The sequence below is a fragment of the Polypterus senegalus genome, chromosome 1 (assembly GCF_016835505.1).
Source record: "Polypterus senegalus isolate Bchr_013 chromosome 1, ASM1683550v1, whole genome shotgun sequence".
Lineage (NCBI taxonomy): Eukaryota > Metazoa > Chordata > Cladistia > Polypteriformes > Polypteridae > Polypterus > Polypterus senegalus.
In genome coordinates this window covers 314,490,176-314,505,104 of record NC_053154.1, presented here as the reverse complement: position 1 = coordinate 314,505,104, position 14,929 = coordinate 314,490,176, and the positions used below count along the sequence as shown (strand labels likewise).

At 42.0% G+C, this 14,929-nt stretch overlaps 2 protein-coding genes across 2 annotated transcripts in view; one reads left to right on the top strand and one right to left on the bottom strand.

Moving 5' to 3' along the window:
* Positions 1-14,929, top strand: part of abtb2b (ankyrin repeat and BTB (POZ) domain containing 2b) — a 335,934-nt gene that overhangs the window by 284,766 nt on the left and 36,239 nt on the right. The window lies entirely within an intron of this gene.
* Positions 3,369-14,929, bottom strand: part of nat10 (N-acetyltransferase 10) — a 95,711-nt gene continuing 84,150 nt past the window's right edge. Inside the window, exons 25-29 of the mRNA XM_039736345.1 lie at positions 13,302-13,421; positions 12,704-12,802; positions 9,597-9,670; positions 7,962-8,045; positions 3,369-3,810 (exon numbers count right to left, since the gene is read on the bottom strand). Of these exons, the coding sequence (XP_039592279.1) occupies positions 3,708-3,810; positions 7,962-8,045; positions 9,597-9,670; positions 12,704-12,802; positions 13,302-13,421 (480 nt within the window). The 3' untranslated portion in view covers positions 3,369-3,707. The remainder of the gene's footprint in view (positions 3,811-7,961; positions 8,046-9,596; positions 9,671-12,703; positions 12,803-13,301; positions 13,422-14,929) is intronic.

The window sequence follows — 14,929 nt, the reverse complement described above, 5'->3', positions numbered from 1 at the left end:
AGTGGTGGGTGTGACAAGGCGCTGTACTGGTCCCTGCTGCTTATCAGATGTGATCGTGCTGCACGTGGTAACTGGCTGACCCCTCACTGTTTCATGTCTTGTGCTCCTCATTGTAACAACAATCATGTCAGTTATTACCTGTGGCAGGTGATATCGGCTACCCGCTCAGGCGCTGGCACCTCTCCCGGACCCTCAGAAAGCAGAGGAGAGGCGCTATAATGTCACACATGATCTCGCACCCTCAGTCGACTGCCTGACACTCTTGAATGCAGGGGGTGGGGTCTTGACATGTCAGGTGGGAGGCTGCTCTTCCAGCCAATGAAATTCTGCGGCATTGTGATTGCATATGTATGAGCTTGATTAGCATACTCCATATATAGACGCGCACTCACAAAGTGATCAGGCTTTATAAATGGTGAATTGTGTACAAATGTACATACGCCTCATTTTATAAACTTTTATTTTTATTACTTTTTTTTTTTTGGGGGGTGTTTGAAGATTGGCAGATGTTTGAAATCTCCACTTGAGGTGGATCGTCCTGGACTGATTTCTGATTGTTTGGAGATCTTTTTAAATTCTTTCCCAGACTCCTTAGCCTTTCTAACCTTCTTTACGAAGACCCTGGCGTGGTGACATCAAAGAGCAAAGCGAATGAAACGGCTAAGCATGAAGAAGGACGCCGTCACACAGGACCCTCTCTCCCGCGCTGCTTATCTGGTGAAGCACACGCTAAGCCGAGGTGGTGGACTGACTTTTTCCGGATGTGAAATTTGCATTGATGTTTATAAAAATTATTACAAAATCTGAAGATGAAATCTTGGTACAACATGTCCACCTAAGTTTGAGAAAGAAAAAACAATTCATGGGGTGCACTTACTTTTTCACATGTCTAATTTGGACATTAGCACTGGTTGCTCTAATTGGGGTATGGGTGGGGGCAAAAAAAAAATCTCTTTTGCCCGAGATCCCTAAGAAGTACAAAAACATGGAAACGGACAAACCTGAAGTGCCACAGCCAGACATTGAGTGCCCAGCAGCAGCTTTCAAGCCAACAAAACGAGCGGGTGGTCTTTCTAGAAAAGTCACAGCAGCTTCTCACTTTTACTATCCCTTTGAACATCTTGATGATGGTGGTGGTGGTGGTTGTTTGCTTTTACAAATCCCATACCAAATGGTATATAAAACACACCAAAAAAATTGCATCTGTCATTCCAACAGTTGGTGCATTACACAAATATTTGCATCTGCTTTGTCTGGACTTCCTGGATATTCCTCACATCACAAAGGGGCTCCGACTCCATTGGGTCGTTGAGCAAGACCCTTAGACTGACAATGGCTCCGGGGTGCTCGCTATACAATGGCTGACCCTGCCCTCCGACCCCCAAAGGTCATGCGAAAAGACAATTTCACCCACGACAATTAAAGTATATGAACAGAAAAAAAAAAAAATCTCAGGCTGCCCACTGCCTGAAAACTGTGAGCCTCTATCCTCTGCGTCTCTATTTACTAGTCTTGGCTGACATCTTCGATGGCTATTAAGTATTCAGTCTTAACGCATTTTAATAGAATAAATAACACTAACTGACAGTACAATGAATAGTAAAACCTTAACTAAAGTGTTTGTCTGGTTTCTATGTTTCTTTCTTTCCAACAGATGGTGCATCACAAACATTAGCACTGCTTTTACAAATCCCTTGTCAAAAAGCATACAACAGAGACAGGCAGTGCAAACGTGAACGCTGAGGTCGACATTGATCATTAAGATTTCACTCCGTCTTAAACGGCTAGCACAGCTAATATGCTAGAATTCTACAAGGACGCTGCGAACGCACACGATCAGAAAGTTGAACGTTGTATTATTCATCTGAAATTTAGAAATGTCCCTTAGAGGAGGCTACGGATTAAACTTAAAAAGATGGGAGCTCAAAACACACAACAGAGATACAAACTTGAACAAAATGTGAGGTCCCCTGTCAGAATTAGGTGGTGCCCCTCAGGTCAGTGCTGGGGTCTCTGCTGTTTTTAACAAACAAATGACCTGGACATGAATATAATCAACAAGCTGGTGAAGTTTGCAGATGATACCAAGATGGTTGGACTGGCTGATAATTTAGAGTCTGTTCTTGCGCCCTGTGTTGGCTGGGATTGGCTCCAGCAGACCCCGTGACCCTGTAGTTTGGATAGAGCGAGTTGGATAATGGATGGATGAATCATCACAGAGAGACTCGGACAGCAAACAGGCTTGGGCAGCTGAGATTTCATGTCAGTAAATGTAAAGAATTACAAGTAGGAAGTAGAAATGTGAGGTGTGAACTACAAAAAGGGGGGCATAAAAATCGAAAAGTCCACCTTATGAGAAGGACTTAGGAGTCATAGCGGACTTGACGCGGTCAACTGGCAGACAGTGCTCAGACGAAGGCTAACAGGTTATATAGCGCTTTGATGTGTGGAGTTGTGTTCTCTTCGTAAATCAAATGCATGAGAACCGTGGGCCTCATTCTTGGGTAATGATCGAGTTTTCGAATGAATCTTGCTCTTTGTTCATGGTAATGTCCAAGCCCCAGGAGGTCCTGCTCAAGCTTTATCACACACTGGTGAGGCCTCATCTTGAGTACTGGGTGCAGTTTTGGTCTCCAGACTACAAAAAGGACATAACAGCACAAGAAAAGGTCAGGAGAAGAGCGACCAGGCTGAGTCCAGGGCTACAGGGGTTGAGTTACGAGGAAAGATTAAAAGAGCTGAGCCTTTACAGTTTAAAATTATGTAAGGAATCAGTCAATTAGTCCAGTGGATCGAGACGGTGACTTTAAAATGAGTTCATCAAGAACACAGATGGAAATCTCAGGGCAGATTTCACACAAATATTAAGACATTTTTCTTCACACAGACACCTGGAATGAATGACCAAGTGGTGTGGTGGGACTTTATGGACTTTCAAAAGTCAACTTGATGTTATTTTGGAGAATTTAAATGAATAGGACTGGCAAACATGCTGAGCCGATAGGCCTGTTCTTGTCAAAATTGTTCCAATATTCAACAAAGAAACAAAAAATAAGAATCTTCCTGTTCGGTCCACACACGTACATCCAGTAGGGAAAAGAGAATTTGTGTATTTGAAATGAGAAAATGTAGCAATAAAAATACATCGGGAGAAATAAAATCCTTGAAGAAAGACACGGCAGTTACAGCAGTGGAGGTCTTTCCATCCATCTTTGTGGTGTGGAGTGCTATGATGTCCCAGTGTCACCTTCACCTTTTATATAACGAGAAAAATAAAGGAGACCAAAGAAGACTCAAAGTGGATCTGGTGGTCTCAAGTCCATCTGGGGTGAAGACGAGGGAGAAAACCATAAACCTCAATTCAAATCAACATGATGAAAGCAGGATTTAATCCATCTGTCTGAGGCATAATTCAAATATTGCAATTAAATAAAACAAAATGGACAACTGTAATATTTCTTTAAAAAAAAAAATAAGGGAGCAGCTCTTCATCGCACACGGCTGCAAAATGTCAATGCCGGCCTTACACAAAAAAAAAATAAAACAATCGTCTCCTGTGAACAAAAGTCCTTCCTGGAGGAGGCCGTCTGTGCAGGTGAAAGGATCCAAAGTTCAACACGAGAAGCGCAGCATCGCCACCTCCGGGAGACGTGCGTGACAATCTGAGAAGGAGGTTGACACGTGAAGGCTGAATGTCCCTGCATGGATCACTTGTTGAATTTGCTCTTCTTCTCTTTGCTCTTTTTCTTGAGTTTCTTGAACTTTGACGATTCTCCGTTTTCCGTTCTTTCCGGTGGTCTTTTCCTGTCACTTTAAATAAACAAGAGGAGAAACATCATAACCCACCCCTCATAATCCTTCTGGTTCTAATATTTACGGCCTAACATAAATTCAATCTAATTAAATTTTCACTGATTGTCTCATGAGCCCGGATAACAAATAACTGGAAGGGTGTGAGAATTTCCACCGCTAAAGTTTACCACATTTTTTTTTTCCCCATTTGTGTGAATGGCTGTCTAATTCAATGAGACTGTAAAGGCATTATATGAAATCATGGCGAATTTTCAGTTTCTTGACACTTGTGTCCTCCTATTGAGGTTTGTTGCCACCAATGCTAAAACACTGGCTGTGGACAACAGGATCGTTTTCCTCAATAAATAAATGACAACGTGTAATGTGCCTGTGTCACTTGTTTAATACTAGAATTATCAGAGCCTATGAAAAAACCTGTAGATCCATCCCACCTTAAATCACTTCTCACCTCTCCATCAGCGTCTTTTGTCCTTTAAATGTGTCGATAAGCAGCAAGCAGCCTGCTATTACCGCTGCACAGTCTTCTCAGCTCAAGTCTGTTTACCTGCGTGTCAGTTGCTTAGAGTTGTATAGAGTGAGAAGTCAAGCAAAATGACACCTTTTATAAATACTATATCGTTATTTGGAACACATGCATTTCATGTGTGTTCCGTGTCTACAACGATCTATGTAAACACATCGTTAAAAAAAGAAACGGTTTTCATGTTTTAGTAATAAGTGACAAAATGTAGACACGAATTCCATCGGAGCCATTATATGGAAGACAGTGACACGTAGAGTGTGTTGCTTATGTTCACTCTGCTCCATAAACTCATTTTGGTTGCTCTCACTGCAGAAAACGCAGCCTCACAAAGATAGGATGTTGGAAATGGAACCAGCTTCAATAGCTTCTTTCACGTTATTTTAATCTCCTCCTGTCTAGTTATGCTGACGAGAATTTTTCTCAGCAATAATACACTTTATATAATAATTTTATATAATAATTTACATAATAATTCACTTTCAGGGTGCGAATGATGCCCAAATCCAATGGCTGAAGCACTGCTGTGCAATTGGGTGGGAGGAATTCAACGAACATTATCTAAATGTTGTGGGTAGCACAGTTATCAATCAGAAGTTGAATCATCCTCTTCTTCTTCATATTATGAGGTTTCTGAACTCTTTTGGGATCCTCTCCACCCAACGGGAACAACACGCTTAAGTGCGTCCGAAGCGTGACCGCAGCATCTGTAGAAGATTGTTTGTCTATTGCTGGGGCAGGGCAACAGCAGGCTCACAGCGTATTGTCTAGCTGACAGAAGTCCCAAGAGAGTTTAGAAACCTCACATTTTTTTGAAAGAGTGCCACATTAATAGGAATGCTTCTTGAACGAGCATCACTGAACCACATAAAAACTGCTTTTTCGACGTCTTCAAATGCAGAAGTTTGCAAACGTTTGCAACCCAAGATTTATATGCATTGCATTTGTCATTCCAACAGATTGCACATCACAAACATTAACACGGTTATCGTTTATTTCGTGTCTGCCATTTCTATAGATGACAGTGGGTTAAATTCCGATGGACGTTCTTCAAATGTTGACGAGCAATAAGCAAAAGGTATCACTGAAAACCACAGAAAACAAAAACAGCAAACAGTACAAGGAAAGTTCGAAGAAAGAAATACTTTTTTTACAATGTTTCTGATTGGGGATCATTGTGCACAACTGAGCTGCGGCCACAGAACTAACTGCTCTGTGGATGATTCATTTAGGCATTTCAAGGTCACTTCGTTGTAATGAAAGTATCTGCTGAATGTACTTCATAGTAACGATATTTCTATAGACTTGTGTCATATGGGGAAGCTGTTGGGACCATAAAAATACGTCGTTGTAATACTCTCACACCTCGGTCTCTCTCCTCTCTCTGCGCCAATGCAAAGCCCTGCCCGCCTAGCGTTCTGAAAAGTGTCCTCAGTGAAGGGCCAGCCGTTTTGCCTTAGCCCTTCACTGAGTGAGTCTCTGTTGCCTGTAGTTCTCTCGCAGCCCGGCTGTCAGATGGCGGCGGCCAGGGGGTTGGGGGCCCCTGCTTTAAAGCACGCACAATAACAAAAAATTGGAAAGGGGTGCATGAAATGTTCACAACTTTTGAGATTTGAGGTGACACAAGTCAGCATCTTCCCAATCCAAGCTTAAATATTCCACTTTCAGCAAAGAGAATTTACACTGGCTGGTCTGATGGTGTCCTGCGATAGAATGGCACCACAACTGGCATTGGTTTATCTCTGCTTGAAAGTTTGTGAACCCTTTAGAATTTTCTATATTTCTGCATAAATATGACCTGAAACATCATCAAATTTTCACTCAAGTCCTAAAAGTAGATAAAGAGAAACCAGCTAAACAAATGAGACAAGAATATTATACTTGGTCATTTATTTATTGAGGAAAATGATCGAATATTTCATATTTGTGAGTGGCAAAAGTATGTGAACCTCACGGATAATCAGTTAGTTTGAAGGTGAAATTCGAGTCAGGTGTTTTCAATCAATGGGATGCCAATCAGGTGTGAGTGGGCACCCTGTGTTATTTAAAGAACAGGGATCTATCAAAGTCTGCTCTTCACAACACGTGTTTGTAAAAGTGTATCACGGCACGAACAAAGGAGATTTCTGAGGACCTCACAAAAATAGTTGTTGATGCTCATCAGGCTGGTAAAGGTTACAAAACCATCTCTGAAGAGTTTGGACTCCACCAATCCACAGTCAGACAGATTATGTACAAATGGAGGAAATTCAAGACCAGGAGTGGTCGACCAACAAAGATCACTCCAAGAGCAAGGCGTGTAATAGTCGGCGAGGTCACAAAGGACCCCAGGGTAACTTCTAAGCAACTGAAGGACTCTCTCACATTGGCTAATGTTCATGTTCATGAGTCCACCTTCAGGAGAACACTGAACAACAATGGTGTGCATGGCAGGATTGCAAGGAGAAAGCCACTGCTCTCCAAAAAAAACATTGCTGCTCGTCTGCAGTTTGCTAAAGATCACGTGGACAAACCAGAAGGCTATTGGAAGAATGTTTTGTGGACGGATGAGACCAAAATAGAACTTTTTGGTTTAAATGAAAAGCGTTATGTTTGGAGAAAGGAAAACACTGCATTCCAGCATAAGAACATCATCCCATCTGTCAAACATGGTGGTGGTAGTATCATGGTTTGGGCCTGTTTTGCTGCATCTGGGCCAGGACGGCTTGCCTTCATTGATGGAACAATGAATTCTGAATTATATCAGAGAATTCTAAAGGAAAATGTCAGGACATCTGTCCATGAACTGAATCTCAAGAGAAGGTGGGTCATGCAGCAAGACAACGACCCTAAGCACACAAGTCGTTCTACCAAAGAATGGTTAAAGAAGAATAAAGTGAATGTTTTGGAATGGCCAAGTCAAAGTCCTGACCTTAATCCAATCGAAATGTTGTGGAAGGACCTGAAGCGAGCAGTTCATGTGAGGAAACCCACCAACATCCCACAGTTGAAGATGTTCTGTACGGAGGAATGAGCTCAAATTCCTCCAAGCCGGTGTGCAGGAATGATCAAAAGTTACCGGAAACGTTTAGTTGCAGTTATTGGGGGGTCTCACCAGATACTGAAAACAAAGGTTCACATACTTTTGCCACTCACAAATATGTAATATTCAATCGTTTTCCTTAATAAATAAATGACCAAGTATAATATTTTTGTCTCATTTGTTTAACTGGTTTCTCTTTATCTACTTTTAGGACTTGAGTGAAAATCTGATGATGTTTTAGGTCATATTTATGCAGAAATATAGAAAATTCTAAAGGGTTCACAAACTTTCAAGCACAACTGTACATTCAACGTTGCCAGGATCAACTGTCTGGTTTAATGTAAACCTGAATTGGATGGTTTGAGTGTTGATCTTCTGTGTCTCCCACATCCCTCAAAATGATGGAGGAGTGGATGGTTTGACTGTCGGCATTATGAGTGAAGAATGTCTTGCCACTGTGCTCAAACAGGGAGATGTTAACAGCTGCTGTCCTGGTGTTGTGTCTTTGTCGCAACATTTTATTTGGAGTTTTCCAAAACCAAATTGCCGCTGTTATGTAAATATTTAGGAAAACTAAAACGGTTTAAAGGCTTACAGCCACCTCACCTTTTTATGCTGATAAGTGCAGCATTCTGGCCCGCTTTACTCAACACTTGATTCCATTCTTCATCATCTCCTCGAATCATGTACCTGCAAGACATAAGCAGTTCAACAAAAGTTATGGTGAGGTCTGACTCTCGTCTCAGCTCAACTGGGTTGTTCTGTAGGAAAGTATAAAGAAGTCAACTGAATCAGAAATGGGGTGTGTGTGTGTGTGTGTATTCAGCAGTATTGAGAGTACAGGTCTGGTCTATCATGTGAACAAAACCAGTGAGGTAAAATGGAACCCATTTTTCTCCTGCACCAGAAAGGGCAGACTTCAGTTTTCTTTTTACCAGTTTGCTAACTGGTGTAGTCAGCCGAGCATCTCAGACATTCCGGAGTCCACGAGCAGTGCCTGGTTGTCTCGACACACAGAGGAGAGGCAAGACACATGACAGCCTGCATGGAGTTTGCTAAAAGACACCTGAAGGACTCTGAGATGGTGAGAAATAAGATTCTCTGGTCTGATGAGACCAAGATAGAACTTTTGGCCTTAATTCGAAGCGGTATGTGTGGAGACAACCAGGCACTGCTCATCACTTGTCCAATACAGTCCCCACAGTGAAGCATGGCGGTGGCAGCATCATGCTCTGGGGGTGTTTTTCAGCTGCAGAGACAGGACAACTGGTTGCAATCGAGGGAAAGATGAATGCGGCCAAGTACAGCGATATCCTGGACAAAAACCTTCTCCAGAGTGCTAAGGACCTCAGACTTGGCCGAAGGTTTACCGTCCAGCAAGACAATGACCCTAAGCACACAGCTAAAATAACGAAGGAATGGCTTCACAACAACTCTGTGACTGTTCTTGAATGGCCCAGCCAGAGCCCTGACTTAAACCCAACTGAGCATCTCTGGAGAGACCTAAAAATGGCTGTCCACCAACGTTTACCATCCAACCTGACAGAACTGGAGAGGATCTGCAAGGAGGAACGGCAGAGGATCCCCAAATCCAGGTGTGAAAAACTTGTTGCATCTTTCCCAAGAAGACTCCTGGCTGTATTAGCTCAAAAGGGGGCTTCTACTAAATACTGAGCAAAGGGTCTGAATACTTAGGACCAGGTGATATTTCAGTTTTTCTTTTTTAATAAATCTGCAACAATTTCAAAAATTCTTCTTTTTTGTCTGTAAATATGGGGTGCTGTGTGTACATTAATGAGGAAAAAATTAATTTAAATGATTTTAGCAAATGGCTGCAATATAACAAAGAGTGAAAAATTGAAGGGGGTCTGAATACTTTCCGTACCCACTGTATCCTAACTACAGGGTCACAGGGGTCTGTTGGCGCCAATCCCAGCCAACACAGGGCGCAAGGCAGGAAACAAACCCTGGGAAGGGCGTTAGCCCACCGCAGGGCACACACACACACACAAAGCACATACTACTGTAGGGACAATTTAGAATCGCCAATGCACCTAACCTGCATGTCTTTGGACTTTGGGAGGAAACCCAAACAGACACGGGGAGAACATGCAAACTCCACGCAGGGAGGACCCAGGAAACAAACCCAGGTCTCCTTACTGCAAAGCAGCAGCGATACCCACTGCGCCACCGTGCTGCCCCACTTGATTTCATATCCATACAAAATGAGGGAACACTTACTCTGTGAGGTTCAGGTCTTTAATCTTCTCCATTTCCTTCTTGTGCTTCTCTTGAAACTCCTGAGCTGCTTCTTCCTGTGGAGGAGCAAACAGAGAATTTACAAACACCAACATCCTTCAAATATGGCGTGGTCATCCCTGTCCAAGTTCACAATGAATTAGACACATTAGACACACTTCAAAGTACTCGATACGTCAACTCGGACAGGTAATGAAAGGCACACGGACACTGATTTGTGAACCCTGTGATTCCCGACTCTCATCACATTACTCAACTCTCACAGCGATCTTCAGTCGTAGCCTTCATTTACTGTGTGAGACCTGACGACTAATGATCACCCACCTGAGTACAATACATAGAGTACAGCAATGACAAATAACAAATGCGGGAGGTTTGGACCTCACAAACATAAGAGAGGCCTGATGGTATGATGCCGTATATTTTACATAAAAGGACAGAATAGAAAAAAGAACCAAGATGGCAGCTGAACTCGCAGTACTCGCTGTACTTGTAAACCCTCTGCATGGGCACCATCCGAATCAGGCAGCACATTATTCAATCAGAAAAAAACAGAGTGCTCGACTCACAAAGTCGTCACAGTGTTGTGGAATGTGTCACCTCCTGCAAGTTTGGACATCTTCAGGTGACAAGATAAGCAAGTGCGGTCATCAAATTTGACATCCCCTCCAACTAGAAGTCATATTGTACGAAACTGACTTAGGCAGCTGGACATCAAACACACACAATGTCTACAGCCATCTGCATAACAGTCAGACCAAGAGATAGATAAGGCACTATATAATGTTATGAACCTACTAATAAATAAAATGAAGGTTCTGTATTTTAATACTTTCTTCTTTATCATGGCATCACAGTAGAAACATTATGCATGTTGATTGGACATGCAAGTAAGAATTTCATAGTAATCAGTACATTCGACAATATCATTATTTAACAAATAAATTGATAATAAAACAAATTATATATTGAAAGGCTGACACATAATGGAAGGCACTACCTTGTACACAAACAACAAGTTTCAAACTAGCTGGGAGCGCAGCAACAAAAGCTGAAAATGTTGTGCTTTGGACCTCACAAACAAATGCCTCACGTTTTATGCACCACAACTGAACAGATTAATACATAAAAGGGGGACACAGGCTACAGTTGAACTCTCCGTACCTGTAAACCCCTCTTACAGCACCTGCTCTGTCAGACACCATGTTATTGGCTGCCAGAAATAGAGACACACAACTTTTTGGCCTTAATTCTAAGCGGTATGTGTGGAGACAACCAGGCACTGCTCATCACTTGTCCAATACAGTCCCCACAGTGAAGCATGGCGGTGGCAGCATCATGCTGTGGGGGTGTTTTTCAGCTGCAGGTACAGGACAACTGGTTGCAATCGAGGGAAAGATGAATGCGGCCAAGTACAGTGATATCCTGGACAAAAACCTTCTCCAGAGTGCTAAGGACCTCAGACTGGGCCGAAGGTTTACCTTCCAACAAGACAATGACCCTAAGCACACAGCTGAAATAACGAAGGAGTGGCTTCACAACAACTCTGTGACTCTTCTTGAATGGCCCAGCCAGAGCCCTGACTTGAGCATCTCTGGAGAGACCTAAAAATGGCTGTCCACCAACGTTTACCATCCAACCTGACAGAACTGGAGAGGATCAAGGTGTGAAAAACTTGTTGCATCTTTCCCAAGAAGAGTCATGGCTGTATTAGCTCAAAAGGGGGCTTCTACTAAATACACACCTGTGATACTTTGGAAATGTAAAGCTATAGGAGGTTAAGTTGTTTTCATCCTATTTTTTTTCTTGTAAAAATTGATTTTCGTGTATGGAATGATTACAATAAAATTAAAAAAAAAAGTCCCCAGCAATTTCTAGATGCATAAATAGACATCCTTAGGAGCCAAGGTCAGCTCAGACTAGAAGACTTGTAATGTGACATCTGCTTCAGTAGTACAGCTAATGATAACGACAACAGCAAGACATTCCTGGGGACTTTGTTTTAAGGAGTTACTAGGGGGATCCTTCCCCTGCTCGCTTCGCTCGCCCAACCCTGGGTTTGGTTAACCAGATATACAATTTAAAGAGACTGTTATTTTCATGGAAATTTTTATATATGCAAAATTTTCACTTTTACTTTAAAACTTTAGCAAAAACAATATTTGAAATGAACTTTTTTTCAAAGATCGGTATTGAATTTTGATTCCGTGTTTGGAGTTATATCGTGACAACGCAACGTATAACTGCCCGTGAATGAATATCGTTTCTCTCTCTAATAAACAAACAAACTTTTTCAAATGTTTGTCCTTGTGATTTGTTAATTCTCATAGCAAAAGCTATTCAAACGGGAAACTGTAAACATTTTAATGCGAATGGTATATCAAGATCTCCTTTTTTGTCTAATGTTATTCATGGAATATGTACTACATTACCTTTCTTGTCGCCTGTTAAATTTTACATGTTAAAATTGTTCGACCAATTTTTAATACAACTAATCTTAGTCCTATTGCATAGCCCATCACGCAGACACAAATTACGCAATAACATTACGATACATCCTTCTTTCAACAGTAATTCGGCCGGTGGAGGACCGGACAGTGTTAACAGTTGTAGATATTCTATGGGATATTGTAAGTTGATGTTTTTTCTCTTCTGCACGATCACCACCATCTGTTTCAGCAGAGTCTATTGATACGCATTTTATCAATTTGCCGTGTAACCGATGGACAGGTTTCGCGTGAATTCATTTGACTTCATCGTTTCACGCTGCCATATTTAGATGAATGGGTGATTCTAAACTGGATCTTTGTAATAGTATGTATGTGTATGTGTGTGTGTGTGTGTGTTCATAAGTAAGCTCTTTAATGGATTGGGGTCTGTCCAGGTTAAGTGCCTGAATGCACCGGATGACTGTGGTCTTGTTTGAAAATAGTTGTAAGTAGGGCGTGACTTGAAAGAATCTCATGGCAAAACTCTCTGTCTCGCGGGACTCCCTTCCAAAAGGTCTCTTCAAAAAGTGACGTCTCGTCGCAGGATTAGTCTCATCTCATCCCAAGATTTTTTTATTATAATAGAAAGAAATGACATACCAAATCCTCATTGAGACTTTTAACTGTGGGCTCCATCACAATGTCCCTGGTGGCCACCATTTGCTCTTCTACAGATTTTTCTTGTATGTTTGTAAACAACTGAAAAAAAGATCACAAAAATTAAGGGATACGATAACAAAAAGTCCAATTCCAAAATTTCACAAAAGGAGCAACGTTGACACATCCGACTGTTACATGTGTGTCCAAAGGAAACAAATGCCACAAGATGTGGCAAAGTTTCAACAAAGTTGGACACTGATGAAGATCAAGACCTGCACTCCAGTGAGAAGCTTGCATAAGACATCCATTAAAATATCAGGACCAGCTAAATTTCATTGGTCTAGACACCTGGGAAGCAGGTGGGACAGATTCCTTCACATGACACAATGGAATTTTGGATAGCGAGTGATTGTGAAACAAAGAGTGGTGAGAAAAGCCTACATGAAAAATCCCTGGAAATAATGGTGAAGGACAAGCATGGATTTGGGAGGTTTCAAAGCTCATACTTGCTGTCTTATGGAAAGAGCTTCTTTTCTAAAACTATTTCTTCCCACCAGAGAATACTGTCTTTCCACAAACAAAATGAGGTTAACATTACCTGCACGACTTTGCGGATAAGCCGGTTGAAAAGACCCATTAGCTGGCTGCTTGGAAGCTCAATCTCCTTCTCCAGATTGTCGACAGACTTGTGTTGCAAACCAATGCCAAGCAGCAGTGCCTAAAACGGGAAACACAGGACTCTCTCAGCAGGGCAGGTACTTTTGACAAATTGGGCGACCTCAATATTTACAGTGCCTTAGCCACTAGGGGGCCACACTAATGAAACCGAGCGGGAGGACAGCACGACCTGGAAGACGTCAACTCCAAAATGGATAACCAGTAGCTGTGGCAAAACTTCATAACAGGGTGTGCCCTTTATTACTGTGAAATACACATTCAAATAACAAAAAAATTCCAATCATACCAATATAATCGGCATTTTATTTTTTGCACGTCCACTTTAAATGATTTTTGTTAACACTAACTTAAATATAAATTGATGAATTTAAATAGATAAACTGATCGCCTAGCTTTTGATGATGCTCAAGACAAACCAGCCCATCGCAAGGTGCAAACGGCCAAATAATATCTGTTGTAATTTTGAACAGTATAACATTATATGACAGCAATTTCCGTTTTGCCATTCCTTGCAGTTGTGAGTAAGCATATCTGATATGCGAGTTCCCAATCTCGGACTACACGAGTGAATCTGTTCTCCTCCACTAAATTACAAAATTGCCAAAATCGCATCTTTCGATATCACATATTCCACCCACGCACTGTTATCTGTTGTATTAATGACCCGCAAAATCATGCCATAGTGGCTGTGACCGAAGATGAAAACATTTTAATACTGATTGAGTTGGCGGCTCATGGATATCAGACAAATCTATGCCCTCACCAATCCTTCGGCGTTTGGCGGCTGGGTGGTTTTAGATTGTTCAGAACACACAGTATTGTGCTGGGAGCCCATCCATCGCTAAAAACTTAATGCAACTAGCAGCAGGGTTTCCACTTACCATTGGGGCATCACTGACATTTCCAGGGACGAACTGGACTCTGGCACATTTTGTATTTCTGCGGGTTTCCTTTCGCTAATAAATCCTAAAATATTTGTTTGTCGAGACATCGTTCCCGTTACCCTTCAACAAGACACAGCCTACCAGTAACTAGTGATGGACGATTCATAAATGATTCGTTCTTTCTGAATAACTCTTTTCAGCGAATCATAAAAATCAGTGGAGCTGACTGATGGCCTCCTGCTGACATTACATGTTTTCAGCAGATGTGACTGGTAACATTTTAAGTCAGTCTTATTTTCTAAGTTGGCCGGAGTGGTGGCTCTGAGGCTAGGGATTTGCACTGGTAATCGGAAGGTTGCTGGTTTGAATCCCGTAAATGCCAAAAGTAAGCCTACTCCATTGGGCCCTTCAGCAAAGCCCTTAACCTGCAATTGCACCGCCCTGGGTATGACGTTAATCTGCATCCAGCCCTGCATGTAGGCCCACCAACCTGCAGGGAAAAACCTGGGGGTTGATGGCAGAATTGGCACTCCATCCTCCTTTAAAAAAAAAAAAAACTCACACTGTTCCACTCCATCTTAACTGGTGTGGTGCTGAGGTGTCACCCGTTGCATGGCTGCACTCGGGTCCTTTTCTGGGATCCGGAGTTGGTTTGTCATGTGGT